The sequence below is a fragment of the Poromitra crassiceps genome, assembly GCF_964638095.1.
Source record: "Poromitra crassiceps genome assembly, chromosome: 12".
NCBI lineage: Eukaryota > Metazoa > Chordata > Actinopteri > Beryciformes > Melamphaidae > Poromitra > Poromitra crassiceps.
In genome coordinates, this window is record NC_139632.1 from 28,082,457 (window position 1) to 28,096,919 (window position 14,463).

At 41.3% G+C, this 14,463-nt stretch overlaps 2 protein-coding genes across 2 annotated transcripts in view; both read right to left on the bottom strand.

Moving 5' to 3' along the window:
- Nucleotides 1-9,016, bottom strand: part of LOC310786125 (uncharacterized protein) — a gene marked incomplete at both ends in the record, with an annotated part of 29,037 nt that extends 20,021 nt beyond the window's left edge. Inside the window, 5 exons of the mRNA XM_083647302.1 lie at nt 1,989-2,080; nt 5,978-6,171; nt 6,236-6,969; nt 7,011-7,217; nt 7,662-9,016. Of these exons, the coding sequence (XP_083503428.1) occupies nt 1,989-2,080; nt 5,978-6,171; nt 6,236-6,969; nt 7,011-7,217; nt 7,662-9,016 (2,582 nt within the window). The remainder of the gene's footprint in view (nt 1-1,988; nt 2,081-5,977; nt 6,172-6,235; nt 6,970-7,010; nt 7,218-7,661) is intronic.
- Nucleotides 9,017-11,281: 2,265 nt separating this feature from the next.
- On the bottom strand, nt 11,282-14,091 carry LOC310786126 (uncharacterized protein; the record flags this gene model as incomplete). Its single annotated transcript, XM_083647303.1, has 2 exons — nt 11,282-11,312; nt 12,440-14,091. The coding sequence occupies 2 exons, from the start codon at nt 14,089-14,091 to the stop codon at nt 11,282-11,284; spliced, it is 1,683 nt and encodes a 560-aa protein (XP_083503429.1).
- Nucleotides 14,092-14,463: the final 372 nt, after the last annotated feature.

Consider the following 14,463-nt stretch of genomic DNA (forward strand, 5'->3'; position numbering starts at 1 on the left):
GAACTGTTTATTCTCTCATACAGCGCCAATATTACTTGCAGACACATTATCCAAATCCAGATTGCATAGTTGAAATGAGCTCTTTATGTTGACTGTGAATTCATTAACAGAGCCATAGATGCAATTCTCGTGGATCTCTGGCTCCCTCTGCTGTTATGTGTTATACTATACATAAGTGCACTCCTCTTAGAGCGATCACTTTTATTTTGGACAGGTCAAATTGATACAAGTGGATGATCATTATAACAGATTTTTTTCTTTATTTCTCATGTAGATTACCATCTAATTGACATTTGTTTATTTATTACATGAATCCAGACCAGTACTTATAAAGTAATGAAACATACAGCTTCACTATTTACTGAATGTTATTGACTTTAAAAATCCATACAGTAAGTTAGCCTATAGGCCTCCAGTCTGTCTCTGTGAGGCAGCAAACACAGCGGCCTCACAGAGACAGACACGCCATCTCTCGCATAGACAGACAGAGATGCTGCAATCTCTACAGACAGTAGAGATTCATCTCTACTGTCTGACAGTCCTGCACCAAGTATCACTTTATAGATAAACACAAAAGCTTACACTCTGCTTTTATTTGTTGATTTTAGTTCAGTGTTTAATACTGTGAAAACCCACCTGCTTTTAGAGAAGCTAAAAGACATGTGCGTTAGTCCCACCCTAATTAAATGGATCTATTCCTTTTTAACTAATAGACCTCAACAAGTGAAGATTAATGGGTCACTGTCAAATAAAGTCAATCAATCAATCAAACTGTCAGATATCGAATATTGCAATATAGGGGTCCCACAAGGTTCTGCGTCTTCATCAATTCTTTTCATATTGTACACTAATGACTGCAGGAAGGTACACCCCAATAATTATATTTTAAAATTTGCGGATGATACATTGATCCTGAGCGTTCTCCACAAGGACACAGACCCTTCTGTGTGTACCACAAGAAGATAGACAGATTTATCACATGGTGTGACACCAATCAAGTGGCGCATCATCTCCAGAGTCTCCACCCTAAGAATAGTTGATAAAAATTTGGCTTTAACCCAGAAAATTTAGAAAACATATTTAAATAAAGTATAGAGAAAGTTGCATCATCAGCCTATAATGTTATTTTTGTTTATATCCCATCTGTTTTTAAGCCTGTTATATACAAGTTGTTTCTCATTTTAATATTGAGAATATCAAGACATACAAATAGGGAGACAGATGTTATTTGCTGAAAGATGTAAAGCAAGTAAGCTAACTCAACATTTAACTAGATACGTAACATTACATTACCACATAGCTACTTACATTTTTTGAATTGAGAGGAAATATTGCAGGAAGTTCAATCAGAAAATAAATAACTATGATTTTAACTACAGAATAGTCACAGCGGAAAAAAAGCCAGCACACAAAATGTCCTTTTAGAGTTTGGGGACACCTCGGCATTCCGAAATGTCGGCACTCCGAAATACCGGCATTCCAACAAAATTCTAACCCTAACCTCGCCATTGCGAAAGAACCCTCCCCCAGACCCTAACCCTAAACCTAACCTCTCCCACCCCCCACGCCTAAGCCTAACCTAACCTCTCGGCGAAACATTTTTTGGAGATAAAAAAGGGCCGCCTCTCCGAAAGCATAGAAGTCAATGATCGGAATGCCGACACTTCGGAATGGCGAGGTGTCCCCAGTCTGGGTAGGGCAGCAGCAGAGCAACAAACAGTTTTGGCACACAGGCCTTCTTCAGTGTGAACTACAGAATAGTAAACCAGCAATCCTGGAAGAATAATGCTCCTCTTGTTTGGCCAAAAGATGCCTATAATGCCAACAAGATGAGAAGAACAATTTACCAACAAATAACCAAAATTCCTATACAGAAAAACAAAACATTGACTTTGAGACGAGGGAACCAGGAAGTGCTAACTTCCGGGTTTTAGGATTCTATTGCCTTTGTTGTATAAAGTCCTGTGGTCTCTGCCTCTCGAACAGGCCTGAGGGTGACCTCCTTCCTGTAGGAGAAGCTGGTGAGGTTGACCCTGTTGTACTGCCTCTCCTTGCTCTGTTGCAGCCGGCGGCGGTACAGCTAAGTGAACATACCCAGTACCAATATGGGGATGATCAGCACCACCAGCAGTGTGGTGTAGGTCACATGGGTGGTGGTCATGTGTGTGGTTGGGGCCGGGCTGGTGGGTGTAGTTGTAAGCAAAGTGGTTGGTGTAGATATTGTAGTGGTGGTGGTAAGGGTTGTAATTGGTTGCAGTTTTGCACTTTTTAACTTATCAAACAGTGACCAGATGTGGCATCAAGTGACCAAAAAGCTGACAAGATCAAGAAAATAACGACTTACACTTAGCTTGGCAGGCCGACGCAATGCAGCTAACAGTAATATCTGTGCTATTTTGGGTGACGTTAATGTTACTGATAAAGAGAGCGAAATGGCAGGTGATATTGTAAAGATGTACAAACTGCTACAGAAAACATCTGAACAGCAAGAAAGCAAGATGAATGATATGAAGAGAGTTACAGACTCCATGGACAGTAAACTAACTGAGCTGACTAACCATCTGAAGGATATTGAGGGTCATTAGGATTTCCCGCAGGATGCCGATAGACATCTGAAAGCTAATCCACCTGTAACCCTGACTGAATTGGATGCACTACGGCAAAAAGTGGACGACCTCGATAACTGATGCTTGCTCCCCTCTGCCTCAGACCTGGCTGACAGACACTATTGGACGGGGGACTGTTTCTGGACTTATGCTATTCATTTTGCCCCATCCCCATAGAGAGTAATTTAGTTTAGTCCCTATTCCTGGTTTGTTATGGACTACGTTTATTGATGGGATTATTCCTACTGCAGGGACTTCAGGTAACAGTCTGATTTATGTTCTATAATTTGGGGTTAAGGACTGCAGCAGGATGTGCCCGTTTGGAAAGACATTGGTCCTAATGTTAGTCTATCTCCATATTGTAGTGCTTTGTCAGTCGCTTTCATATAGGAGCTGATACAGCATAATGGGCAAATTATGTCCTCAAGTAACATGCCTTCTCTTCTTGTACCAGCTTCATTTTGAATAGCATTTTAGGCGGAGGATGAGAACAGAGAGAGGAGGCATCGAAGGAAAATGAGGAAGATACATAAATGAGGAAGGAATGGGGAGTCAGTTTAACACTGTTTGCATAATGGTATTTGTTATTTACTGGGTGATGGTGTGTTGGATAACAGATTATCTGCGTGTCATGGACCAGTGTGTTTTTTGGTTTGTTTTTAACATCCTCTGGATGACAAAGAATTTACACATTTGCAATATTCTACAATTCATTTGGCTGGACAACAACAAAACTTTAAAGTCATTTTTCTCAATTCTACAATCTCGCGAGTCACCCCCTTTTGCCTTTGCAGGGCAGAGTATTCAGAGTCAAACCAAGAGTGATGTTACCTCAGTCTTCTTTGGCTTCTCCGGGGATTTTGAAAGTTACTGTAAATATGACCCCCTACTGTATTTCCTTCAAAAAACAGTGTAAAACAAGACAAAAAATTTGCTTCTTGAAAGATAGGAGCAGACATTTAATAACCAAGTATAAAGTACATGTGTACTGAAACCAGTTTACAAACAATGTACATCTTCAAAGTAAATAGACAGGGGCACAAAAAACGCAACGCGTTTCAACCTCTCTGGTCTTCGTCAGGCTCTTGCGCCACTTTTTTGCTTCTTCCTTCAAAAAACAGCAAAACTGACTCAAGATATTGTCGACATGATAAAGCAGTTATTTAATGTTCCAAAATGACAATAACTCATTTTTGACAAAAATTTAAGTTACCCCTATTTTTCCTTTGCAGGGCTTACCATCTACACACCATCTGCTGGAGTGGCCTTGGAAGCCCTAAAGCCTTCCTCAGAGGCCATATAATTCAGCATGCATCTATTTTTTAATGGCCAAATGTGTGGAGCTTGAGGGGCAGATTCAAACAGCAGAGTACTTTCATGCAGGGTATGTCATCAATCAATCTTATGGCCCGCACACGCCTGAAGTATGAACTTAATTCCATATTGACCCAGAGAGCAGAGTTTGCTTTAGAGCAAGGCATAAGCACTATGAGGATGGGGAAATGGCAGGCAGGATGTTAGCAAGGTATCAGACAGTGGGAAAATGCAAGTATCATACTAGGGGTTAAGGATGAAGGTGGCAATACAGTCCAGTTGTACCTCAATTAATGAAATGTTTAGAAAGTACTATAAAATATATACAAATCAGAACTGCAGGCAGACTCCCAGGATATTTCTCACCAGTTTGTCCTTCCCCTCCTTGTCCAAAGAGCATGCGTGTGCTTTTAGCTATGCCTATTACGATAGAGGAACTTAAAGAGACCATTCAGAGTTTGCGTGGTCGCCGTGCTCCAGGCCTTGACGGCTTTACAGTCGAATTCTATAAAACCTGCTGTATATTGACTAAATTTCTCCAGTGTTACTATTTATGCATGAGGAAGAGAAACCCTACCACCTACTCTGAATGAGGCTCGAATTTCTCTTATACTCAAAACTGACTGTACAAATTATAGACCTATATCCCTCCTTGGACAAGACCAAAAGATGTTTTCAAAGATTTTGGCTAACCGACTTGATCAAATTATTACAAGTATAATCCACCTCGATCAAGTCTGTTTTATTCGTTCAAGAAGCTTTGCAAGACAATATCAGATGCCTTCTCAATATTATGTGGTATTCTCAGAGTGAGAACTGTCCTATGGCAGCTATCTCATTGGACGCGGCTAGAATGCGTTTAGTAGAGTCGAGTGACACTATCTATTTCTCACTCTTGAACAATATGGATTTTGCCAAAAATGAATTAGTTGGATTTGGCTTCTGTATGCTAGCCCCAAAGCATTAGTTCTTACTAATGGTATCATCTCCGATAGGTTTGACTTATGTAGAGGTACGGCACAGGGGGATCCTCCCCCCCCCCTCAAAAATCTAATCAAAAGAAATCAAATGAAAATCGTCAGGGTACTAAAGTACAATTCATTTTTCCTTTCTAATTGAGACATGAAAAATGGTCAAAATTAAAGAAAAGTAAACTAGAGATATAATTGACTAATCCGACCTATAATAAGAATGCAAAGTGTCTGTCAGTGAGTGAATGAGTGAGTGAGTGAGCAAGCGAGTGAGGGAGCGAGCGAGCGAGCGAGCGAGCAAGCCAACTCTGTGAGCAAGGCCTGAATAAATGGCGAGTCACACAGGGAGGGGTATTCCGCTAGTCAGTGCAAAGTGTGACGAGTGTACTCTATCCCTGTCTGTGTGTGTGGGGGGAAGATTGGGCATCCGCGGGATCTTGAAAAGTATTAAAAGTTGATCAATCAATTTAGGGTAAATTAAGGTCCTTAAAAAGTATTTAAAAGTATTCATCACCATTTGAGAGGTATTAAATGTTGTAGGTATTGTGCTGATGGTGTTAAATGAGCATATTGTCTCATATCAATCGCAGACCCCTGAATTTAATCAATTTTGTATTGTGGCAGGCTGTGATGTCAGCAAATTATATCATAATTGTTGTCCAAAGAATCTATATTGTATCATGATGAAACTTGTGAGTGATTTACACCCCTATCACTGCCGCTGATATGATGAAAGTGGCATTGAAGTCTTAAAATATATTGAAAAAGTCTTACAAAAGGTTTTAATAAGTATTGAATTTAACTTGAGGATTCCTGCATATACCCTGGCATGTGTGAGATTAGTGTATTTGGCCTCGACTATGTGACTACTGATTAGAGTGGCACGTATCTTTATTTATTGAAAACTGGCATTATAGGATGAACAAAAGCAATGGAGATTAATGTTTTACATGAGCAAGTACACATTCAGCATCTTGCTCAAAGATGTTTTGACAAGTCACAGCTGCTGAGGAACATGGAGCAGATGATGTCTCAGGCACAAATTTCCTTGGTTGTTTAAAGTCCTCGGGTCTCTGCCTCTCGAACAGGCCTGAGGATGACCTCCTTCCTGTAGGAGAAGCGGGTGAGGTTGACCCTGTTGTACTGCCTCTCCCTGCACTGCGGAAGGCAGTACAGAGACCATGTGAACTTACCCAGCACCAGTGTGCAGATGATCTGCACCACCAGCAGTGTGGTATAGGTCACCATGCGGGCCTTGCACTGCTGGACTTTGCTTCTACCTCGGTAAGTGAACGAGGACAATGGCTGCTGAAAGGCTGGCTCCATGGGGCAAGTGAAGATCACTGGGGTGGTCGGTGGTGGTGGGGCTGTTGTTTGGGTGGTGGTTGGGAGGGTCGTTGTGAGGGTGGTGGTCGTGGGGGTGGTTGAAGTCATACTTGTGGGTGTGGTTGGGGCCGGGGTGGTGGCGGTGGATATTGTTGTGGTGGGGGCAAGGGTTGTGGTTGATTGCATGCTGGTAGTCGGTGTTGTGGTTGGCAGAGTTGTGGTTGGCAAAGTCGTAGTTGGTGTTGTGGTTGGTAAAGTTGTAGTCGGTGTTGTGGTTGGTAAAGTTGTAGTCGGTGTTGTGGTTGGTAAAGTTGTAGTCGGTGTTGTGGTTGGCAGAGTTGTAGTCGGTGTTGTGGTTGGTAAAGTTGTAGTCGGTGTTGTGGTTGGCAAAGTCATAGTCGGTGTTGTGGTTGGCAAAGTTGTAGTCGGTGTTGTGGTTGGCAAAGTTGTAGTCGGTGTTGTGGTTGGCAAAGTTGTAGTCGGTGTTGTGGTTGGTAAAGTTGTAGTCGGTGTTGTGGTTGGCAAAGTTGTAGTCGGTGTTGTGGTTGGTAAAGTTGTAGTCGGTGTTGTGGTTGGCAGAGTCGTAGTCGGTGTTGTGGTTGGCAAAGTTGTAGTCGGTGTTGTGGTTGGTAAAGTTGTAGTCGGTGTTGTGGTTGGTAAAGTTGTAGTCGGTGTTGTGGTTGGCAAAGTTGTAGTCGGTGTTGTGGTTGGTAAAGTTGTAGTCGGTGTTGTGGTTGGCAAAGTTGTAGTCGGTGTTGTGGTTGGTAAAGTTGTAGATGGTGTTGTGGTTGGCAAAGTCGTAGTCGGTGTTGTGGTTGGTAAAGTTGTAGTCGGTGTTGGGGTTGGCAAAGTCGTAGTTAGTGTTGTGGTTGGTAAAGTTGTAGTCGGTGTTGTGGTTGGTAAAGTTGTAGTCGGTGTTGTGGTTGGCAAAGTTGTAGTTGGTGTTGTGGTTGGTAAAGTCGTAGTTGGTGTTGTGGTTGGTAAAGTTGTAGTCGGTGTTGTGGTTGGTAAAGTCGTAGTTGGTGTTGTGGTTGGTAAAGTTGTAGTCGGTGTTGTGGTTGGTAAAGTTGTAGTCGGTGTTGTGGTTGGCAAAGTTGTAGTTGGTGTTGTGGTTGGTAAAGTCGTAGTTGGTGTTGTGGTTGGTAAAGTTGTAGTTGGTGTTGTGGTTGGTAAAGTCGTAGTTGGTGTTGTGGTTGGTAAAGTTGTAGTTGGTGTTGTGGTTGGTAAAGTTGTAGTCGGTGTTGTGGTTGGTAAAGTCGTAGTTGGTGTTGTGGTTGGTAAAGTTGTAGTCGGTGTTGTGGTTGGCAAAGTTGTAGTCGGTGTTGTGGTTGGTAAAGTTGTAGTCGGTGTTGTGGTTGGCAAAGTTGTAGTTGGTGTTGTGGTTGGTAAAGTTGTAGTCGGTGTTGTGGTTTGTAAAGTGGTAGTTGGGAATGTAGTGGTCAATGTGGTTGTAGGAAGAATGGTGGGGCATACAAGCTGATCCTGTGTTAATGACATGATCTCCTGCCCCTTTAAATCTTCTGGATACTCACAGACTGCAGAAGATTTAATCTTGTCAGCATTGGCCGTCATCCAGCGGTACAAGTGAATCAGTTTGCAGTCACAATGCCAAGGGTTGTCATTGAGATAGACTTTGTTCAGTTTTGTTAAGGGCTCAAAAATATCCAGAGGAAGTGTCTGAAGGTTGTTGTGAGCTAGTCTCAGTGTATTTAGAGATGATATTTTTTCAAACGTGTTGGCATCCAATGACTTGATCGTGTTGTTGAGGAGATTAAGGTCTGTCAGCTTTTCAAGGCCCTCAAAATAGTCGGCAGACAAGGTGGCAAAGTGATTTTTAGAAAGGTCTAACTTCTTAAGCTTCTTTAGCGGACTGAATATTCCCTTAGGAAGAGAGATTAGATTGTTTTGACTGAGGCTGAGCTCAGTCAATTTGGGCATTTCTCCAAATAGCACTGGTGGTAGACCAGTCAGTTGATTCTTCTGTAGGGTCAGTGTTTTAATCAGAGGGAAGCCAACAAAAAACTCCTGAGGTAAATCAGCCAGAAGATTATTGTCCAAAAGCAGCTTAATCAGTTTCTCTCTATGTGGAAATAGAGTAGGTGATAATTCTGTTATTTTGTTTCCCTGCAAGGCAATTTCCTTCAAGTTGGGCAAATTCAGAAAAATCTCCTCGGGAATGGAGGTCAGCTGATTCTCGTAAAGCCTCAGTATCTGTAGTTTGTTAAGTTTGGAGAACATTTGAGCAGATACAGAGGGGAGTTTGTTTTTAGCTAAATGGAGGAGTATAAGGCTCTCAAGATCATCAAAAGTCCCTTCCTCAATGGATTCTATCTGATTGATGTGTAAGTAAAGGTTTTTTACTTTTTTAAGGCCATCAAACAAGCCTTTCTCCAGATGATGGAGCTTGTTGGACTTTAGTATAAGATTCTCCAGGTTGCTGAGGTTTTGGAAGACTCCCACTGGGATGGACGTTACTTGAGTGCTGGAGATCTCAATTTGTTCAAGGGCTGCCAAACCCTCAAACGCTCCAACCTCTATAGATACTGTGGGAGTACCCATGAAATCCACCTTTTTCAGCTGGGGGCTTGCAGCAAAGGCTCCTTTGGGGATGGTTGTGATCTCACTATCCACAAAGAAGACTTCTGTCACAATTGGTTTCAGATCGTGTGGGATGTTAGTCGTAGATGAATCAAAAACATTCTGGTTCTCTTTGGGGCAGTCAGTCTCCTTTTTACATTGTGGTGAGGAACACTCAAACAGCAAAGACAGAAAAAGGAAGACAACTTTTCTTCCGGACATGCTTATTATCTACAAAAAGGAAAAAGATACAATTTATACCATAAGTACAGTTTCAAAAACAGCTTATACTGTACATGCATTTTTCTCACTCTTGAGACAAATTATCATCTGTCATGTATCAGTGACATTATAAAAGCTTTGCTAGGATATCATTATATTTGTTATTCCAGTCACAGCCGCAGACAAAATATTATTTCCCTACCTGATTATTTCCTTCCCGAGGGTCAAACAAGAGGTTATTGCAGCAACGAAGCAGAAAACAAGCACCGTCTCACAAGTTATCTGCTCTATCTCTGTTGGCCAGCAGGCCAGCAGTGTGTTGCTGTCTGTTGATGTCCATGTGAGGCGTGGACCAAGAGCCTTCTGCAGTGTGAGATAAGACCAGAGAAGGAATTCCTTCATGTTGCAGCTAATTACTGCACTGCTCTGAAGCATTTTGACAAGGTGGGAAAAGTACAAAATAAGGTAGTAATAATAAGGGAAATAAACTTTTTATAGGATGTACAATGTACATCCTGTACATGTGTGCACAGTTCTCACATGCCCTATCAGCCTCTGTTCCAGGCATTCTAGCTCAATACTGCATCAATTTCTGAAAGTTTAAAATAAAAAAAATTAAAGAAAGTCCAGGTTGTAAAATATTGAAATTCTCCTTTAATACACTTAGTACTTTTCAAAACTATGTTTTCTTATCTAAGTGCAAGTGTTTAAATGTAAAGGTTGTTGAAGTTTTAAACAATGACTGCATTCTAGAGTGCAATAGCTACCTACTTCTTAAACACACTGTCACTGTGTGTGGGCTTACTCATCCCAAATAGTAATTCAAACACTAGGTCTGATTAAAAAGCCTGACTCTCTGCACCATCCATGGCAGAGTCAGCTGTCACAACACAGATGGTAAAAGTTTTGACTTGTTGGAAATGGTTAATGGTTAACGGTTAATTTCCACAATTTTCCTCCAGCTCACCGGCAGTCATATCTGCAATTTGTTTAATTAGTTTTGAACTTCATCATTCCTGCATAGAAAAAAAATATTTTATGATCTTCTTAGATGATTATCAGGCAAGAGTCAGTCATAACTTTACAGTATTTGTGACTCATTTGTTATGTCAGTTTTCTAAAATTGCAAGTAAAACAAAAAGGGTGGAATTTGAGATCCATCAAGCCATATTCTGAGCAGCCCCCACTAGATGGCAGTCTTTCAGATTGAATGCACTGGTTGATTTGTATTTAGAGTGGAAAGTTACGATGAGGTAGATGGGTGGCTTCCTTCCCAAACTAACCATTGCCCTGTCTGACACACATGACATGCATTGAGTATTGCCAGGATCCTCCACACGCAAGTTTATCGCTGAGGTTACAAAGACCAAGTCTGTGGTATTAGTGCCTCGTTCCCCTCTGCATGACCCTTTTAAAATAAACGTAAGCCTACTCTATCTGGACTGTGTTTTGTTGTAGACATTCCACTGTATCAGCACAATCAGAAACCCACTGGTACATAGAAAAGTGGGCAAACCATGAACTCCATCTGATAACAATACGGCCAACATCCAATTACAGATAAACCAAACTATCAACGAAATATTTTCAGTTGTATTATGTTTCTCTCCCACTGAAATAATGTATTTCTCAACCTATGCCAATGATTTATACTATGAATTTAAAGCTAGTACTGTATACCACCAAGATTTAACTTACTTTATGCTGTGTAAAGGTCCAGCGCAATGAGGATTGTATTGCTCAATTTAATCAAAGGACCTGTTAATGTCATGTTACGAAAATTATTATAACTGTCACCTTTTGGAAAGACTCTCCCTCTGGTTGTCAACAGAATCAACAGATTTACAATGCCAGTCTACTTGCTGGTGTAAATGATGTCACCTACACACAGGTTTTAATGAGTGTTCTGATTGGTTGATAGTATGAATAGTTAATAAGGTGCGCCATTGACTGTCAGCCTGTCAGCTACTTGACAAATTAGCTAAAATCTCTGTGCCCCTATTGTTGCTGATTGCCAAAGTTCCAACACTGGATATGTTTCCCCAGAGATTAAAAAACTATATATTTGTATGGAGTGGATGGCACAATCATATAGAGAAGGTTCGGCTCTCACTCAGTCCTACAAGCTTTGTACCATCTATCAAAAACTGGAACAAATAATGTTCATTGTTATATAGAAAATATATAAATCAATATCAAACGTTCCACGTGTTGAAATCATTGCACTGGATCCTTAACAATTATTAAATGGTGGGTGAACTGAGTTTAGGTTGGTTTGACGCCCTTGTCCTCCACCCTGAATAATGTGTGAATAAAGGATATACTGTCAGATTCAGAGGATGAGTATTTCAATCTTCAACAATAAACAAGTTATGATTTCACAAGTTCACTGTAACTCTGTAACTGTTATTAGAATGACACGATTCACTCAAGACAGTTCCAGCCTTCTCACACTAAAAATAGTGCATTTATTCAATGTAGTTTGAATTATATGTTAAAACCATTGGATTCTTTGTTATATGGTATGAAAGTTGAAGTGAGGTTCCATACCAAATTTCAATCAGAAGGCCGCCATATTTGCATAACCTGATCAGCCTGTGACGTCAGTCAAGTGTAATGACATCAGTTATGACGTCAGTTCATCCTAGTACATATAGCGAGGGTTCTACGTCACCTCCCCTCTCTGGCGGACCATAGCAGCAGCTGGCATCACAGCTGTTCATCATCTCCTCCTGAAGCTGTCGTTTCGCCCACCCACCTCCCCAGTCCACCACCAACGAGTCTTGACTCCCAAAGAATTCCCCATGGGGGGCGATTCTCTATCCCAGTCTATTCCTCTCACCTCAAGAGGAGCGCCACCTGGCAAGGGAGTCATACAAAGTAGTTGCCATGCTTGCCATTTGCTAAATAAAGCCGCTTGTTAAATCATACCAACTGGCCTCTCGTGATTGAAATTACAGCTGTTGTTTCAAAGTAAATCTGCTGCCTGTTGTTATGGAATGGAATTCGCCACTCCTCATCCGCTATATGATAATTATAACAGCTTATATAAACCAAATTAATTGAAACCAAGAGTCCAGAAAGTGTCTAAAGTGTATTTAATAAAGCCATATTCTTAATCTCCTCTAATCATCATTAGAGAAGGACTGCAAACATCTCAATATACATTGATGTATACTGTCTAGATTACATGAGGATTTATGGAATGTAGTGAAGATCTGACATTTGACATATTGCTTTATATAAAGTTGTAAAAGTGGTAAAGTTGTAGTTGGTGTTGTGGTTGGCAAAGTCGTAGTCGGTGTTGTGGTTGGCAGAGTTGTAGTCGGTGTTGTGGTTGGTAAAGTCGTAGTCGGTGTTGTGGTTGGTAAAGTTGTAGTCGGTGTTGTGGTTGGTAAAGTTGTAGTCCGTGTTGTGGTTGGCAGAGTTGTAGTCGGTGTTGTGGTTGGTAAAGTTGTAGTCGGTGTTGTGGTTGGTAAAGTTGTAGTCGGTGTTGTGGTTGGTAAAGTTGTAGTCCGTGTTGTGGTTGGTAAAGTTGTAGTCCGTGTTGTGGTTGGTAAAGTTGTAGTCCGTGTTGTGGTTGGCAGAGTTGTAGTCGGTGTTGTGTTTGGTAAAGTTGTAGTCGGTGTTGTGGTTGGTAAAGTTGTAGTCGGTGTTGTGGTTGGTAAAGTTGTAGTCGGTGTTGTGGTTTGTAAAGTGGTTGGGAATGTAGTGGTCAATGTGGTTGTAGGAGGAATGGTGGGGCATACAAGCTGATCCTCTGTTAATGACATGATCTCCTGCCCCTTTAAATCTTCTGGATACTGACAGACTGCAGAAGATTTAATCTTGTCAGCATTGGCCGTCATCCAGCGGTACAAGTGAATCAGTTTGCAGTCACAATGCCAAGGGTTGTCATTGAGATAGACTTTGTTCAGTTTTGTTAAGGGCTCAAAAATATCCAGAGGAAGTGTCTGAAGGTTGTTGTGAGCTAGTCTCAGTGTATTTAGAGATGATATTTTTTCAAACGTGTTGGCATCCAATGACTTGATCGTGTTGTTGAGGAGATTAAGGTCTGTCAGCTTTTCAAGGCCCTCAAAATAGTCGGCAGACAAGGTGGCAAAGTGATTTTTAGAAAGGTCTAACTTCTTAAGCTTCTTTAGCGGACTGAATATTCCCATAGGAAGAGAGATTAGATTGTTTTGACTGAGGCTGAGCTCAGTCAATTTGGGCATTTCTCCAAATAGCACTGGTGGTAGACCAGTCAGTTGATTCTTCTGTAGGGTCAGTGTTTTAATCAGAGGGAAGCCAACAAAAAACTCCTGAGGTAAATCAGCCAGAAGATTATTGTCCAAAAGCAGCTTAATCAGTTTCTCTCTATGTGGAAATAGAGTAGGTGATAATTCTGTTATTTTGTTTCCCTGCAAGGCAATTTCCTTCAAGTTGGGCAAATTCTGAAAAATCTCCTCGGGAATGGAGGTCAGCTGATTGTCGTAAAGCCTCAGTATCTGTAGTTTGTTAAGTTTGGAGAACATTTGAGCAGATACAGAGGGGAGTTTGTTTTTAGCTAAATGGAGGAGTATAAGGCTCTCAAGATCATCAAAAGTCCCTTCCTCAATGGATTCTATCTGATTGATGTGTAAGTAAAGGTTTTTTACTTTTTTAAGGCCATCAAACAAGCCTTTCTCCAGATGATGGAGCTTGTTGGACTTTAGTATAAGATTCTCCAGGTTGCTGAGGTTTTGGAAGACTCCCACTGGGATGGACGTTACTTGAGTGCTGGAGATCTCAATTTGTTCAAGGGCTGCCAAACCCTCAAACGCTCCAACCTCTATAGATACTGTGGGAGTACCCATGAAATCCACCTTTTTCAGCTGGGGGCTTGCAGCAAAGGCTCCTTTGGGGATGGTTGTGATCTCACTATCCACAAAGAAGACTTCTGTCACAAATGGTTTCAGATCGTGTGGGATGTCAGTCGTAGATGAATCAAAAACATTCTGGTTCTCTTTGGGGCAGTCAGTCTCCCTTTCACATTGTGGCGAGGAACACTCAAACAGCAAAGACAGAAAAAGGAAGACCACTTTTCTTCCGGACATGCTTATTATCTACAAAAAGGAAAAAGATACAATTTATACCATAAGTACAGTTTCAAAAACAGCTTACACATTTTTCTCACTCTTGAGACAAATTATCATCTGTCATGTATCAGTGACATTATAAAAGCTTTGCTAGGATATCATTATATTTGTTATTCCAGTCACAGCCGCAGACAAAATATTATTTCCCTACCTGATTATTTCCTTCCCGAGGGTCAAACAAGAGGTTATTGCAGCAATGAAGCAGAAAACAAGCACCGTCTCACGAGTTATCTGCTCTATCTCTGTTGGCCAGCAGTGTGTTGGATGTCCATGTGAGGCGTGGACCAAGAGTACAATGTACATGTGTGCACAGTTCTCATGCCCTATCGG